This window comes from Tenrec ecaudatus, chromosome 14, assembly GCF_050624435.1.
Source record: "Tenrec ecaudatus isolate mTenEca1 chromosome 14, mTenEca1.hap1, whole genome shotgun sequence".
Classification (NCBI taxonomy): Eukaryota; Metazoa; Chordata; class Mammalia; order Afrosoricida; family Tenrecidae; genus Tenrec; species Tenrec ecaudatus.
In genome coordinates this window covers 40,822,834-40,838,945 of record NC_134543.1, presented here as the reverse complement: position 1 = coordinate 40,838,945, position 16,112 = coordinate 40,822,834, and the positions used below count along the sequence as shown (strand labels likewise).

The window sequence follows — 16,112 nt, the reverse complement described above, 5'->3', positions numbered from 1 at the left end:
ATTTCACGATATCGATTTCCCTGTTGGTTTCCCCTGTCCAGATGGCTTTGGAAGATTCTGAACAGAAGCACAATCTTTTATATTCCATTTTCTCCGATCTGGAAGACTTATCCATAATTTTTGAAACGGATGACTTAGCACAGTCAGTACAGCTGTTAAGTAGCCAAGTCACAACTTTACAACAAAAAATCATGGAAAGCCTTCCACAGATTCAGCGGATGGCTGATGTAAGTCTGCGCCGCAAAGATGTGAATTCTTACTTTAAATTTCTATTTCATTTAGTAAGTCACAGTCTAGTACTAATTGACACCTACTTATGTGAAAGACAAATTGCTTTGATAAGCTCATGTTCTTATTTCCTGGGTTATATTTTACTGTATTGGCACTGTCTGGTACAACTACAACACGAAATCAAATTCCTATTCCTCATCCAGTAGTGGTCTGCCTGGAAAGGGGTAAATCTAGATCAGATTAGTTCAGTGTTTTCCTTCGTCATGTAAGAAATGATACTGTCAAACCCAAACCATACATTAGCAAAAAGGGAATGAAGAGAGATAATGTTCCAATTTTCTTATTCAACAATAGCACATGTGTCTTGAGGGCCTGCTGTGTGCACTGGATTTTGCTGATTGATTTTTGTTTGAAGCATGCGAGGCCGCTGTTTAAGAACAGAGTCACACAGGGAAGACAAAGGCAGTTCCTAATTATTTACCTTTTGTTTCGCAGTTACTTTCCCTACACATGCGTGTAACCTCAGGGAAATGATTGCTAAATACCCTTGGTTGTCAGCATGTAGTCCAAACTTTCAAAATGCTTCTATAATTGTTTATGGCGTTGTTCTTAAAATACAATATAAACTTCTGTATAGCTTCTTAGACAGAAGACACAGAAAAAATATTCCAATGTCATTTAATGTTTATCATTTGGAGACCCCACTATAAACAGATATGTTCTTGTGGCTTTATTTGCTATAAAGTTATGTCTGTCTCAGTGGTGAAGACCTCCAAACCGCTATCATTTGAGTCGTTTGGCCTGTTACGATGGCGTTTTTCGTTCTTTTCGGTTTTAGCTGCAATTTCTTATCGCTGACGAGAACCATACCTGAGCCCCGAAGTGAAGGTCTGAAAGCTCTGCCGTGGTGCGAGTGGGCTTCGACATGTGGAGTTTGCAGCACATACTTTGACTTTTATTTTAATAGCATTTTCATTCTGAGTCTCTTGCCCAGGCTTTGGAAGTTGAGAGAATAGTCCCTGGATAAGTGATTCATTGTTTAAATTCACTTGAGTAGGTTAAAGAGTAATTCAGGGACTCCTTCTGTGGTTCATTAAGGGATTGACAAGAAACTCCTGTCAGTCTCCCAGCTCCTGTGGTATTTTCCCAAGAGAGACTTTATCACCTACTTAAAATAGAGGGAATTTTTTAAATGCCAAGCCATGTGCATTTAGGTGTTTAAATGCATTCCCAAGGTAAAGCTGAAGGGTTCGAAGATAGTTCTGAGCTTTCTTTTAAAAATCAAAAGGTTTGTGTTTATGCTACTTCTGTTCTCACATAAGCGTGATTTCGGAGTGGCTCTTTGAGGATTTTTAACCCCACTACTCCTAGGAACCAGCAGTTCTTCACAGAGTGGCTGCAAGCCAGAGCTGACTCACTGGCTGTACATTTCCTATGCTGTGGTAGTCTGTTGGTTGGAAACCACCCCTGCTGCTTGTGTAGTACTTTGTGGTTCTTAAGAGACCCCGTGGCAAACATTTTTTGATTAGACATGTTTCCTAGATTATTAAACCCCATGAGTGTTTTATCAATGCTTAAATTGTAGGATGTGGTTGCTATTGAAACGGAAGTAAAGGCAATGGAGAAGAAAGTTTCTAAAATCAAAGCAATCCTGTTAGCAAAAGAAATATTTGACTTTTCACCTGAAGAAAATCTTAAGCATGGAGAGGTAAGCACGATTAAAAGTATTTTCTCCTAACACTTATACCTATTTTTTAATTTATGTATCTATAGATTTAAATCATTTTATTGGGGGCTCTTACAGCTCTTAGAACAGTCCATACATCGATTGTATCAAGCATCTATACATAAGTTGGCATCATCAGTTTCTAAACATTTACTTTCCATTTGAGGTCTCAGCTCCTTTTTTTCCCTCTAAGCCCCCCACCCCATATCTACTTTTGAATATGTAAAACTGTGTTGTTGTTAAAAACCAAACCAAAGTAAAATAGGGGAGAAAAAATGGATTTGAATAACTGTAAGCGTTTTACATTCTAATTAAATTATCACAATAATCTTAGTATGTTTTTTAAAAATTTTTTTTCACCTAATTTCTTCGTAAAAGTTCAGAGATTGGAAGTTTTGACTCTCAGTGAAATCCAGATCTTGAATTTTCTTAAAACCGTGACCATCTAACACTGAGAGCACTAAGTTCCAGTCTTACCTACCTGACTTACCGCACCTGTGACTTTGAATCATTAGATAACTGTCTTTGCTTGGACCCTCTGCCATGGCTCTAAATTGATATGAGGCGATTGCACTGAACAATGGTCTAGATAGCCCCCTAGCAGAGGAGGTAGACTATACCAAGCAGCAGATAAGCCTTCTTTGTCCCTCAGCCTGCTGAGTAAGAGCATGTATCTTTAGATCTGGCACTCCCTGGCTCTACTCCCAGGCCTCTCTCTGCAACATAACCTTGCCTGGGTCCCCCACCATCTCTGAACCCAGTTGTCTTATGCATAAAATAGAAGTTTGACTACATCCCGCCCTGGGTGGTAGCAAGGATGGAATGAGATGACAATGTAGGAAGTGCCTAGTAAATGAAATACAAGCCTACCTCGGGGCTGTACTTCATCGACACTACATGTTTAAGCAAACTGAACGTTTGTAGTATCCTTGCCTTGAGTTGAGCAAGTGGATCACTGCCATTTTTCCAGTCGCATGGGCTTGCTTCATGTCACATTTGGGTGAGTCTCACAATATTTCAAACTTTTTCATGCTTTTATTGTACATTGGATAGACTTAGTATGGTGTAATCAACTTTTGTAGATAGTGGGAAACCCCCAAAATTCACGACTCGCTTATTTTGAGATCTGTTTACTGAGGTCATCTGGAACTGAACACACAGTCTCTCCAAAGTATACCTGTACACTTTCTAATATATCAGCTGTGTAAATCCAAATTCCTCCAGATCAGATAGTATTAAAGCAAAGTAGATTCACAGTGTTCTGCTAGGACCCATAAAGAGCCCTGACGGTGCTAGGAGTAAGCAAAAGACTACAGGCTGCAAAGTCAGTGGTTCAAAGCCACGAGATGCACCACAGAAAAAGATGCTTCTGTAAAGATTTGCAGCCTCAGAGACTATATGATAAGTCAGAATTGTCTCAGGGAGGGTGGGTTTCTAGAACTCATAATACTTGACAGGACATTGGAGTTCAATTTTAAGAAGCGCATTTTGAGATCCTTTTAGAATCCTCAGATGGGAAATACCTCAGTTCTTGGCTTCGCACGAGAAAGAATTTATGCTGAAGCTTGGTTTTGGACCAGGTGGGTTTTTACAAAGGATAGAAGTTCCAGGCTCTTCAGGTAACTGAACACAGGCACCTTCATGGAACTGCACACCCACACGTGGTGGCCTGAGGAGAAGGGAGTGAGAGCAGGAATGGGAGAGGGAGAGGGACTGGGAGAGGGAGAGAGAGAGACCACTCAGAAGGCCAAGGAGCAGCTGGAAACAGAGAGGGCAGTGGTCTCCAGGTTCAGGCTTTTAGGGCTTTCAGCTGGGAGGTGTGGTCAACGGTACTGGTGGATCCCATTGGCTGAATTAAGCCCACCTGGCTCAAGGGCCTGAACTGGCACATGCTCTTTAGTCTTTATCGGCTTCCAACCTCCTTCAAGGGGGCCTCTAGGCATGGAGAGGATCAACCCCCCTGTTTGCTACCTAGCAGTCCTACTAAGTGGAAAGCCCTGCGCTGGCTGTTAGTGCTATGTTGGCAGCTAAGATAGAGGACCTGCTCTGATATTGTTCCCCGTCTTGTGACGATACACACCAAGTAAAACTTTTCTACATAGAGAGAGGAAGGGAGGGAAGGTTTGACCCAGGATAACTGGGTGCTGCTCGGTTGCTCTTACTCCAGCCAGTCTTTCATGAGATGTGAGTGACCGGATCACAAACATGTAGCCATGTTGACTACGGGCTAACAAATGCTTAAAAATAGAAACTCTGAGGATTCCGGTCAAGATGGCACCAAGCTCACCAGAGATGTACACTAGTGCAAACACGGGGAATCCAGGACAGATGAACCCCTCGGGACCAGTGCCGAGAGGGGTGATACCGGGAGGGTGGAGGGAAGGTGGGGTAGAAAGGGGGAACCGATTACAAGGATCTACATATAGCCTCCTCTCTGGAGGTCGGTCAACAGAAAAGTGGGTGAAGGGAGACATTGGACAGTGAAATATGACAAAATAATAATGACTTGTAAATTATCAAGGGCTCATGAGGGAGGGGGTGATGGGGTGGGAGGGGGAGATGGGGTGGGAGGGGGGAAAATGAGGAGTTGATGCCAGGGGCTTAAGTGGAAAGCAGATGTTTTGAGAATGATGATGGCAACAAATGTGCTTGACACAGTGGATGGATGTATGGACTGTGATAACCGTTGTACGAGCCCCAATAAAATGATTAAGCAAAACAAAACAAAAATAGAAACTATGAAGCCTGATTATACTGTGTTTTCATTTCAAACCATTAAGTTGAGCAGTGCCCCCTCTGTCCCTTTTTATACGTGCCATTTGTTTTTCCTTTCTGTCATTTAAGGTCATACTTGAAACTCTACGGCCCATGAAGAAAACCATTGCTGAGATCGTGTCTTACCAAGTGGAACTGAGGTTACCTCAGAAAGGCCTGAAGCCCCTGCCTGTGTTCCAGCGGACCAGTCAGCTGTTACAAGATATAAGGCTGCTGGAACACATGGCTCAAGAGCAAAATGAGCTGTTGAAGGTGAGCAGAGCCTGAGGATGAACTACAACTTCGCTGAAAATGTTCAGCAGGAGCTGGTTTGGTTTTCATTTCTGACAAACGGGCAGATCAAATTCCCCTGGCAATACGGTTTGTTCTTGTTGCTTCTTATGGCCACGTCCAGCGTCACTATCCAGGATAGATGAGCTCAAGGTATTTTTCTCAATTCTTACCTTTGTTCTGGTTGATGATATCAAAGTGTAGTCAGGGTCTATTTAGTTCCATTAAGCGTTATTGAAGACCTACGTGGATAAGGTTATTGGTAGTGTGTGCCCTCTAGTCGGTTCTAATTCATAATTAGACTTGGCTGTAGTCTTCATAGAAGCTTACAGGCCTTTATTCTGTGACAGTGCTGGGGAGTGGGGTTCAGCCTCTCACCCAAGCACTTAATGTTGTATCACCAGGTCCTGCGCTGGGTGTTGTGGGAAGAGTCAAGCCTGGGCTGGGCGTGGGAGGGGAGAGGGGTAGAAGTATTTGCAATCTCACGAGGCAGGTAGACCTATACGGTGATTATAATGTAAATGTTTTGGTCTCTGGCATATTGCTCATCTCATTTATTCTCAAATACATGATGTGGACAGAACAGCACTTTATTGTCCTTATTCTCACGTTGACGACGGCGGTGTTGGATGATTTGCTAACAGATCCCACAGGTGGCTTGTGTGCAGAGCAGTCTGTTCTGTTCAGAAGGGGCAAGCAGGAGAGTCCTAAACCTCAGATCTCCCACTCCCTATCCTGGGAATCATCATTAGACAGAAAGTTTGTTCTGGTTTGTTTTCCTGAGAAAACAACACTCCCACAAGGACAGAAACTTGCTGGAAGAGCCCTGAGTTCTGCACTCTCCCGTCCTCTTGGAGCTGTCTGGGAGCCCTGGTGGCATAGTGGTTGGGCTGCTAGCCACAGGTCCAGCATTCAAAACCCCTAGCCGCTCCTCAGAAGAATGACGGGGCTATCTACTCCACAAAGAGCTGCCATCTTGGAAACTCAGTCACGGTTTTACCCTGTCCTCTCGGGTCATTCTGAGTCAGAAATGACTCGATGGCAGTACGTTTGCTCTGGGTTAGAACTCTCCATCCCACTCTTCTGACTCATTGGGCTTAGGAGAAGGGGTTCTTTTTCTTCCCTTCAGGAACAGCATCTGGTTCTAAGAAAACAGCTCTGGTTACCTCTTAAGATTCTTGCACAATTTGGGTGGGCATGCTTTGTTCTCAAATCTCCTAAGCGTGGAGGGTGCTGTCCCCTCCAGTCGGAGTCTGAGCTCACAGTCTGGCCTGGCTTATGATAACCACCATCATTTCCTAGCGCCCCAGGGAGGGAAAAAGGCGGTCTGGCACGCAGTGTCCTTCTTTTAATACAGAAAGAAGGAAAGGGGAAATAATATAAAACTTGGTCTATTATTTTTCGTCTTGTTCTTCTTTACTGGCCACCTGGTTAGGAAAAGAAAGTGACAGGCCTAACTATGCTTTAAAGTGCCTTCCTCACATAAAGTGGGAAATGGCAGAGGAAATTATGTTTTGTACCAAGTTAGGCATCAAACTGTGCTGCTAAAATTTTCCATCTCATCGTGAGAGTGAAAATCAGATATAACCTCCTATTTCAAAGTGAAATAAGTGGCAGTCATGAAAACCATTAGCATGTGGTACTTTCTTTTTCTTCTTAGATCAGCTTACTATACGGTCCCTCGTGGTAAGAAAGCGGGACAGATTCTTTTAGGGGGAGGATAAAGGGATGTAGCTCACTGTTGAAGGCTCGGGACAGGTGTGTACAGCAACTGTGGCTATTAATTTCCAGCCTTCAGCCAGAAGCATAGTTAACTATTAAAGAAAGCACAAGGAAGAATTCTGTCTTAGCCGGAAAGTTTATGCTTTTAACAGGTATTTTGCTTCAGTCTGAGGCACACCGAGGAAATAGCTAGATGAAGGTAATTTCCTTTGTCATACGTTAATTTTTTATTGTGTTAAGAGAGAGATAAACAGAGCATTTTCCATTTTAATCAGTTGTCAGGTGCTCAGTGCAGTGATATCAGTCACATCCACCAGGTTGTGTCTCCCACGGGAGTCGTGGGGGCGTGATGGGCTAGTGGTTGTGTTGCTAACCACAGTTCAGCCCCGCCAGCTGCTCCACGGGAGAAAGGTGATTCTGCTCCCTGAGGAGGCACAGCCTCGGAACCCACAGAGGACATCCTCCGTCCGAGAGGGCCACGATGAGTCAAAATGGACTCAGTGGCAGTGAGTTGTGTTGTGGTTGGCGTCCTTCTGAGGTTGCACAACCATTATCGTTGTTTCCAAATGTCACTTAAACAAAAACTCAGTGCCTCATAAGCAATAATAACCCATGTTCTCCTTTCCCCGACCCCTGGTATTTCTAATTAGGGGGCCACAAAGTAATTTTTCCTTTTGTCTTTCCTCATCCTTCAATTATTTCATTCACAAAGTTTTGAGCTCTTGTAGTAACTTGGAAGTACAGCCAGAATGCTCCTCAGGGGCAAAGATGGCAAGACTTGGTCTTACGTACTTGGGACATGTTGTCAGGAGAGCCGGGTTTTGGAAAAGGACATCATGCTTGGTAAAGTAACGGGGAGGGGGAGGGCAGTGAAAAAGAGGAAGGCCTTCCACAAGATGGATTGACACCATGGCTGCAACAATGCCAACCTAAGGGCAATTGGGAGGATGACACAGGACCAGGGGAGGTTCTCTCTGTTGTACAAAGTGTCGCTATGAGTCACAGTGGACTCAGCAGCCCCTCACAACCACAAAGGCACATACTACCACGTGGCAGTTACTCTTCTTCTTTGGCTTTATTCAGCAAGTTAACACTGAGCTTTATCCCTTAAATTCTGATCCATTAAAATGTTTATCACCGAGTCCAAGGGATGCCAAGTGCATGTGTGGCTAGACTGGCAATATTCATCATCGTTGCCATCAGAACTTTCAAACCATATGACGTTTCCATCCCAAATCAGTAATGTCACCCTTGTGTGGCGTACCATTGTTCCATAGTAGTCAGCACCTCCATATTAACTTGCCGTAAGTTGTTTCCCAGACGATAAGGCCACTCTCCCGGAAGTATGGAAGAACAGACGGGTATCAAATAGCACTCTGAGCACTGAACAAGATGCCCTAGATCTAGTGGAGCAAAGTCAGGTGTCAGCTTTCCAAAATGTTCCACTTAAGGTACCATTTCTTGATTCAGAAACTTCCTGGGTACACATTGGCAGTAACTAACTGGGACTTCTGACAAGATCCAACAACATTGTTAAATCTATTGTTTCCCATTCCATTCCAATCCCTGTTGACCCACTCCCAACCCCCATGAGTCAGAGTAGAACTGTGCTCTGTGACTAATTGTTTGGAAACAGATTGCCAGTCCTTTCTGCTGAAACCATTATTTTGGGGGCATGGACTTTCCGGCCTGGATGGACTCAAACTGCCAACTTCTCAGTTAGTAGCAAAGTGTGTTCACTATTTGGGTCATCCAGGGGGCTTAGATATTGGAAGCAATCATCAATTCAGACCTAAGCCCCTATGTCAACCTTCTTTTCTCTCTGTTTTTGGTACTTTATAGATAGCCACAAAGCAGATTGATGAATGTGATGGAGAAATTGAACATCTGAAAGAGACCTTAAGTAATTACTCAGCTGAGTTTTCCCCTGAACGTATGTCAGCAGACAAAGTTGCCAACCTGCCACAGGTACAGGTATGTTGGGTTTTATTTTTTTCCTTTATTCATCCACATTTCAGTTCATTTAACAATCATGTACTAGACTCTTGGGATTTATAAGCCTTTGTGGTAGTACAGTATACTTCTTACTTAACTTTTCAATTTGAAAGTGTTTTTTGCATGCCATTCTTCTCCATTCCTACTTCATAAAATTTGATTATCTTATTATAGTTATTTAAAAAATTATAGCTATAAGAAATCATGCAATGAGTATTGGGCTGCTGACCAAGAGGTCAGAGGTTCAAGCCCATTAGCAGCACCACAGGAGATAGATGAGGCTGTCTCTTCTCATCAAAGATTTTCTAGTCTTAGAAACCATCTAGAGTCACTGGGAGTCAGAATTGATTCTATGGCAATGGGTGTTAGGTGGTTTGGGGGGTGGGGTGGGATTGAGAAGCCATATCCATTAGTAGCTAGCCATAGCCAGCTAGCTTTCTGGAAAGGAGCCTGACCCCTTTGAGGAAAGATCCTGACCACTGCTAGAATGAAGACTTACGTATACTAAGCAGTCATTCCATACTTAACAATGTTTCATGGGTCATTCCATACTTAACAATGTCCTGTAGACCCAGTTATGGTTTGTATGCTGACCCTCTACTGCCAGAGATTTTTTAAGGCTGTTTTTGAATTAGTGTGTTTATAATGAAAAAGCCTGACTGTGTGGCAAGGACTTAGAGAGAGCTGCGTTTTCCCTGCCATGAAGTCGATGTAGGTAAGTAGTTAGTTGGTGATCAAAACAAGGGAGAACTGTAACAAGATGCGTAACAGTGAAAGTGAAGTAGAAAGGCGTCCAAGGTGACCCAGCTCGTAAGTGGTGGATTCATTAGTGGAGTGTTAATGACTATAAAATTTCTCTTTTAACTAAAAAAATCATCAAGAATGGCAAATAGTTTTTTTTTTAATATTGCTTGTATCTCTCAATGTGGAAATTAAAACTGAGCAAGTTAAAATACATCTCTTTTAGCTTTTTAAGTAATAAGGAAGCCATTCAATTTTAATATAAATTACACTTTAATGAAAATAGCAATTTCCCAGAACTAAAAGTTGTGGGATTCTTCCCACAATTATACATCTTTGAAAATTCTTTCAGTATCTGGCTTCAGAGAGGTCAACTAGATTTTCCTCTGCTTCTGCAGTCAATCCTTTGAAGTAATTTTGCCACAAATACATAAAGAACAAGCCTGCTTTCCACTGATAATTAGTTGAAAGGGGGAGGAAGATTTCAGCAGCTTTTTTGGAGTAGTTGTCGACATTCTTTGAAACTACACTTAGTCTCTACATGTGATCATTGCTCATTGATTAAAGTAGTTATAAAATAGAACCTGAAGCAAGGTCAATAAACTTTTCATACTCTTACATTGCACCCTGCTGATTGATCTTGTGCTTTGGATGGTTCTTCCACCCGTGTATGATTTTATAACACTAAGCTTGATCACTTGTAAAATATTCTTACACTGAGTTATGCAGATCATCCAAATTTTATTAGGTGATATATAAAAATCACATCTATTACATCACCCATCTCTTCTGAAAAATTCTTTGATATTTAAGTGTATAAGTCTTGCTTGCCGGCTGTTATTTTTAAATGGTATTTCAAGGAGAGGAGGAAGGCTAGTTCAGCTGGTAACTCAAATAGTCACACAAATGCTTTTCCTCAACCATCATCCTTTGGCACGCAGCAGGAGTACTTCCTACCTGCTTCCCATTTTGTGATACAGAATATTACAAAGACAAATTCTGCATCGAGGGCATTCTTAAAATAAAAGTGACTTAAAAAAAACAATAACTACCACTTTGTGTACAAGGTAGTGAACAATAACTGCCACTATAACGGTTATGATAAGATAGCTGCAACAACTCAGACACATGGCTTAGATAAGGGCTATCAGCTCCTAGCCCTGACCCTTCTGCTACTGAATACATTCAGTATTTTTAAGTAATAAGAGGAATACATTCCTCTTTCAATACTATTATTTGGCCTGAAGCCCAAACTCCTGCGATTGCTTTAGGGAAATGACAGTTTTCTGAATTAAGTCTAAGTTATCTGTGGCTTATGTTCCATTTCCAATAAACATTAAATTTCAGAAGTGCAGGATCCCCCCGAAACAATAGTAGATCCATTAGAAGAAGCCTTAGTGTCCCAGTGGCCTGCCGAGACGCGGTCTACTGGGCCTGTGTGGCAAAGAGCTGTGCTTCCTGCAGTGGTCACAAGCCTGAGGTCAAGATGGTTCACACTCCTCCTAAAACATCACGCGCCTCTTTTACTCTGGTGACATTGTCCCGATGACACAAAAACAACGGCAGGCAAAGTGTCCGGGGATTAGAATTCACCTTCCATTCTTCTAAGAACAGTGATGAAACAGAGGCTTAAGGAATCTCGGAGTGAGCGTCAAAGGCTTCATTCCATTTCTCCATGAACCTTTTCAAGCCCTCCTCTTACTAGGACCAGAAGTCCAGTCGTTCCTGATAATGAAGATGTTCTCAAAAGGAGCAGGTTAGAGTTTGGGCAGAAGTTGAATGACTTGTAACAGAGATGTGAGAGACAAACATCTTTATCTGGGTGACAGCTGAAATTTTTTTTCCCCCGGTCAGGGGTCCATACTCCCATAATCCTGTTAGAACAATGGTCTGCAAATCCACCAGGTTGAAGACATTTTTTAAAGTAGCATTATAAAACTTGGAATCATTTGTTCCTCGTTCCTACAATAAGTGACACTGCACAGTGTCACTGCTGTTTGTTGATTTCGTCCCATTTGGGAGAAAGACAAGGCTTTCTCCTCCTGGAAAGAGTTGCAGTCACAGAAGCTCATGGGGGCAGTTCAACCCTGCCCTGTAGCGTCACTATAAACCAGAATTGCCTCAATAGCAGTGAGTTTGTTTTGTTTTTGTTAGGAGGCTTTGACTTTGAGAACAAGCCAGTGAATTTAGTAATGTCAATTATGGCTTCAGAGGCAATAATGAAAGTATGAGATTTCGAACCTTTTTTTTTTTCTCAGTGATTCCTAAATGTAAGCTTACTTAAGAATCAGCACTTAAGAAGGAATTGATTGGAGAGCAGGTTTCTGGGACTGACTGCCTGGATCCAATCCAGTCAGTCCCATGCAGACTAGAGAGCAGTGGCTCCCAGCCTGGGCCGCAGACCACATCCACCTGTGAGGCTTGTTAGAGGAACTCCCAGCCTCAGTTCAAGCCCCAGAGATTCACTTTCACAAGACCCGGGTGGGGCTCGTGCATCCTGTTGGTTATACAACCTCCGCAGGCTCTTTGGAAACGAAGCCAAGAGTGTTGTTCTGGGGCGCCAGGGATGAGTGCTCAGCTCTGCCAACCAAACAGCAGTGTAGCAAAAGTTTAATCCTGTCTACCCAACGACACGGGCACCGATGGACAAGCAAGGACCACAGACGCCCCCAAACAGTGGAGATATTTTTCCTTCACAGGGAGAAGTCAACAGTCTGGAAGAGCAAATTCTGAGTCTAACCCAGAAAAAAGAAGACCTGTTGGTGAACTTGAAGACGGCGGTACTGAGCCTGCACCAGCATCTGAAGCAAGAGCAACACGAAGCAGAGAAAGAAACGCTGTCAGTTGCTGCACCCGAAGAGGGTGGCGTGGCCGAGAGGGATGTTTCTGAATGGAAGGTGAGTGTGGCTGAAGGTGAGGGCTGGATTCCCACCTGAAAGGCCTGTGGCATTTGAGCCCACATTCTGTGTAGTTAAGGAATTTTGAAAGTAGAGATAACTCCACTTGAGATTGTTAACTAGCGAATCAAAGTCTTCGGGGTGTGCTCTGGACTGTGTCCAGAATTCTTGTGCCCAAGTGGCTTATGGAATTCCACGGGCAGGTAGATGGGAGCCCCACCCTCTGAAGTCACTTCCCATTGAAGTCAGGGGGCCCATGGCAGACTCAAAATTGGGTACAGCATGTCTCCTCTAAGGCTGTGCTTAATCCACGTCCATGAATCACAGTCTTGGAGCGTTTGGATGAACGACGGTGGGAGGCTGTCCAGGTGAAAAGATCTAAGAATTGATGGCCCCTGACAACAAGATTGGAAAAAGGCATGTGGCTGCATGATGTGCAAAAATGTGCAGGCCACGGAGACTGCTGCTGTGGGCGGGCCTCTCGGACAGAACGAGTCAGAAATTAGCTCTGCAGACATGTAGCCAGGCCGGGAGCGCGTGGTGCCGAGCGAGCGGCGGCCTGACTGCCCGTGTGTGTGCTGTGCCTTTCAGCTGGACAGAGCGGGCTCCATGTCCCTGCTGCCTGCCGTCGCCGAGGAGGCAGAGGAGGGTTCCGTGAAGAGTGAAGTAAGGACTCTGGTTTTCACATTAAAGTGGGTTATGCGTTCAAGTCGGTTGCCGATTGGAGAAGGCCCATCAAAAGGTCTTAGAAATGAATAGAAAACTAGAGATTAGAAAAATGAATTAGGGCTGATCTTTTCAAGTGTATCTAAAACTACTTCAGCCTCCGCAAAGCAGGACGCTCGTAATTCAGACCCACTTATTGCTTGGCCTAAGGGAGGAGGGGAGGCCCTTTGGTATGTTCTAACTTGTGAGTACGAACTGTCTCTGAAATTTTGAGAGCACGCTATTCAGCGCTCCTGGTCATTCATTTCGGGAACTTTATTTTTCCCAGAGTGAATTTCTTTTTTTGTTGTGGTTGGTCAGAAATGGTACTGCCGAGGCCATGAAGAGCTGTGTTTGCACTAATCCTGCTCACTCTTACTGCTTCCCTGAACCTCGTGAACAGAGGCACTTTGAGTTGCCTTTCCTGGTGCCGGCTTCCAGTCCTTGCTTCCAAACCCAACTGCTCTCCCAGGATAGACAGTTGCTGATAGAGACCAAGGTCCTGGAGGGGTTGCCTGCGATGGGTGGGAAGGAGAAATAGGGGAAAGGATGTCTTAAAGAGGACAGCAATTTTATGAAGCGTGATTAAAAAAATTAGAAAGGGGAAGTGATGGTGTTTGCCCAGCTGGTGAGCGTCGTGAATGCTGCTTTTGTGTCGCAGTGGTTGCAGCGTTTTGTCAGCTCTATTTCACTGCAATAAGGTTTTTTCCCGAATAAGCGCAAAACTGATGGGTCTTCTACAAAAGAGAGAGAGAATTACAGTAACCGATAGTTTTATGTCTCACATGTGAGTTGACTTCAAAAGATTCATGGAAAAGTCCAGTGATCTTTTAATTCTCTGTGCCCACACACTTTTTGAAGGTTTCCGTGTAACCCTTAGATAGTTAATGCTCATTTTATAAATCCCCAAATAGTTCCATTGTCAGACAGAGCAGACCTCTTTGATAAGGGCCCTGGGTGACACAAGTAATTTGAAATCGACTGCCAGCCTAAAGGCAGGTGGTTCGAACCCATCCAGCAGCACTGTGGAAGAAAGGCCTGGTGTTCTGCTTCTGTAAAGATGACAGCCAAGAAAACCCTGGAGATCCCTTCTGTTCTGCAGTACCCGGGGCCAGAATGGACTCTGTGGCAGTGGGTTTGCCCAGCCTCTGAGTTCCCAGGGGAGGAAGCCGCAGTGGGATGAGCGAAATTTTGGAAGTGCAAGAGTGTGGTAGATAGAATTATGAGATTGAAGCCAGCGCCAGGGGCCAAATGGGTGCATAGCATTGATTTCAGCGTGAAATAGGTACTGATTTGCCTCTGAGCTGATAGGTTTATAGCTATAGTTTATCTTTGACCCCCTCTCCCCCACCACCAAAAAACATGGCCATCACACTGTCATTTTAATGTTTAAAGTGATATTGACTAAAGTCGGCTAAATTCCTAGAACGCAGTTTGTTTGGTTTTTCACCTTTTTCGTTGCTACTACTGTTGATGATAGCTGACTCCCAACTTCCAGACACTTGCTAGGCTACAGGAAGAGTCACCCCAAGCTTCTGAAGATGGAAATGGGCAATCAGAGGAGGGCTGGGGTTGAGGGCCGCGGTGCCCTGCCTGGGAAGATGACTTGTATGAATAAGAGGGGTGGGATGCTGGCTGAGGCAGGGGAATCGCTGCTCCTTGGTAATGATTTGGTCATTGTGTTAGAATGGAGATAAGAAAGCAGAGCCATCTTCCGGTTCTTGGTCTTTACTCTCGGAGCATGACGAGGACAAGGAGGAAAACAGAGAGTCCTCACCTTCTGGAACCATCATCCAGGTAAAGCTGGGCGTGTAGTCCCTGGGGGGGGGGGGTCTTCCTGCCCAGCTCTGTGCTAACTCTGCTTACCCTCCTCCTCTTTTCTTCATTCGCTTTTCATCTGGCACTTCCCAAAGCTGTAAGATACCAGTCTGTTCACCCAGGTAAAGGAAAAAGGAAGAGATAGTAAGCTAAGGAAATAACCCCCTTGTTTTAAATCGTGCTGCCTCCGCACAAATGTCAAGACAGCCAGATACCCGCTTGTCATTTGTGTCTCTATTGTGCATCCATTGATTGTAAGGAGAGCTAGTGGAAATCCCAATGAGCCCCTGGGAACATCAGGAGAGTGTTCGCTCCCCCGGAGAGCAGCCCTCTCCTTAGCGAGTGAGGAGGGAGGGCTCTGGGTGAAACCGTTTCTTTTTCTTCTTCTTTTTTGAAACAGTGGATGAGATGAAAAGAAATCAATGGAATGAGTCTTATTGCTCCTTTTAGCATTCTACATGTCCAGTTCCTCAAAAGAGAGGACAAATGCCCTCGCTTTAGAAAATCCGTCTAAGCTGATATCAACGGCATGTCATCCCTCTGGTCCTGAAGGCCATCTCTCTCCACCTCCACACGCCTCACCCTCCTGTCGCCTGTCCTGGGCTCACCCTTATGCCCAGCCCTGTGTTCATACTTTCTTTACGCGCTGGCACCGTGCCCTGCTTGTGCATGGATCCTGAGTCTCGGCCTCGTGATGAGCTCCTTCCAACCCCCTCACAAGTGCTCCAGGTTTCCTCGTCTCTAGAGTGTTCGCTCCCTTGTGGCCTCGTCCCTCCAATGAAACCAAGACCCATGCCACTTCCCCGTCTTTTCTTCAATTGCTCTTCAGAAAAACACACTCCTTCCCCGGAATGCTCGTCGTTCCCTCTCTGTCTGTAGACTTCCTCCGGACACCCAGAGGTTCGTGTCCACTTCCACCTCCTGCAAGAAGCCCCTGAGATCCTCCCAGAGCAATTGCTGTCTCACACGCTACGTTTTCCCATAGCTTCCTGAACCTCAATTTTGACTCCATTTTTAACGCGTGTGCGTCACATCGTTTCCTGAGGAGCTGCTTATCTTACAGACTGCTCTTAGTTACTGGGCTCAATATGGGATTTTAATGAATTTCTTGTCCCTGCTTCTCTTGTCTGTTACTGTGCTTCCAAAATGAAATGTCATTCCTGGGTGCCGCACTTCGTTAACCCCCGTTGGTAATTTGGTTTCCGCCCCTGGTTAACCTCCAACCATTTTCT

General features: G+C 44.4%; 1 protein-coding gene across 4 annotated transcripts in view; it reads left to right on the top strand.

Annotated features, from left to right (window-relative positions):
• The window catches only part of SYNE2 (spectrin repeat containing nuclear envelope protein 2), a 284,685-nt gene that overhangs the window by 151,245 nt on the left and 117,328 nt on the right, over positions 1 to 16,112 (top strand). For all 4 annotated transcript variants that reach the window (XM_075531883.1, XM_075531885.1, XM_075531884.1 and 1 more), the window contains exons 57-63: positions 42 to 227; positions 1,817 to 1,939; positions 4,802 to 4,984; positions 8,567 to 8,698; positions 12,160 to 12,357; positions 12,949 to 13,023; positions 14,749 to 14,859. In XM_075531883.1, coding sequence (XP_075387998.1) covers positions 42 to 227; positions 1,817 to 1,939; positions 4,802 to 4,984; positions 8,567 to 8,698; positions 12,160 to 12,357; positions 12,949 to 13,023; positions 14,749 to 14,859 — 1,008 coding nt within the window. The remainder of the gene's footprint in view (positions 1 to 41; positions 228 to 1,816; positions 1,940 to 4,801; positions 4,985 to 8,566; positions 8,699 to 12,159; positions 12,358 to 12,948; positions 13,024 to 14,748; positions 14,860 to 16,112) is intronic.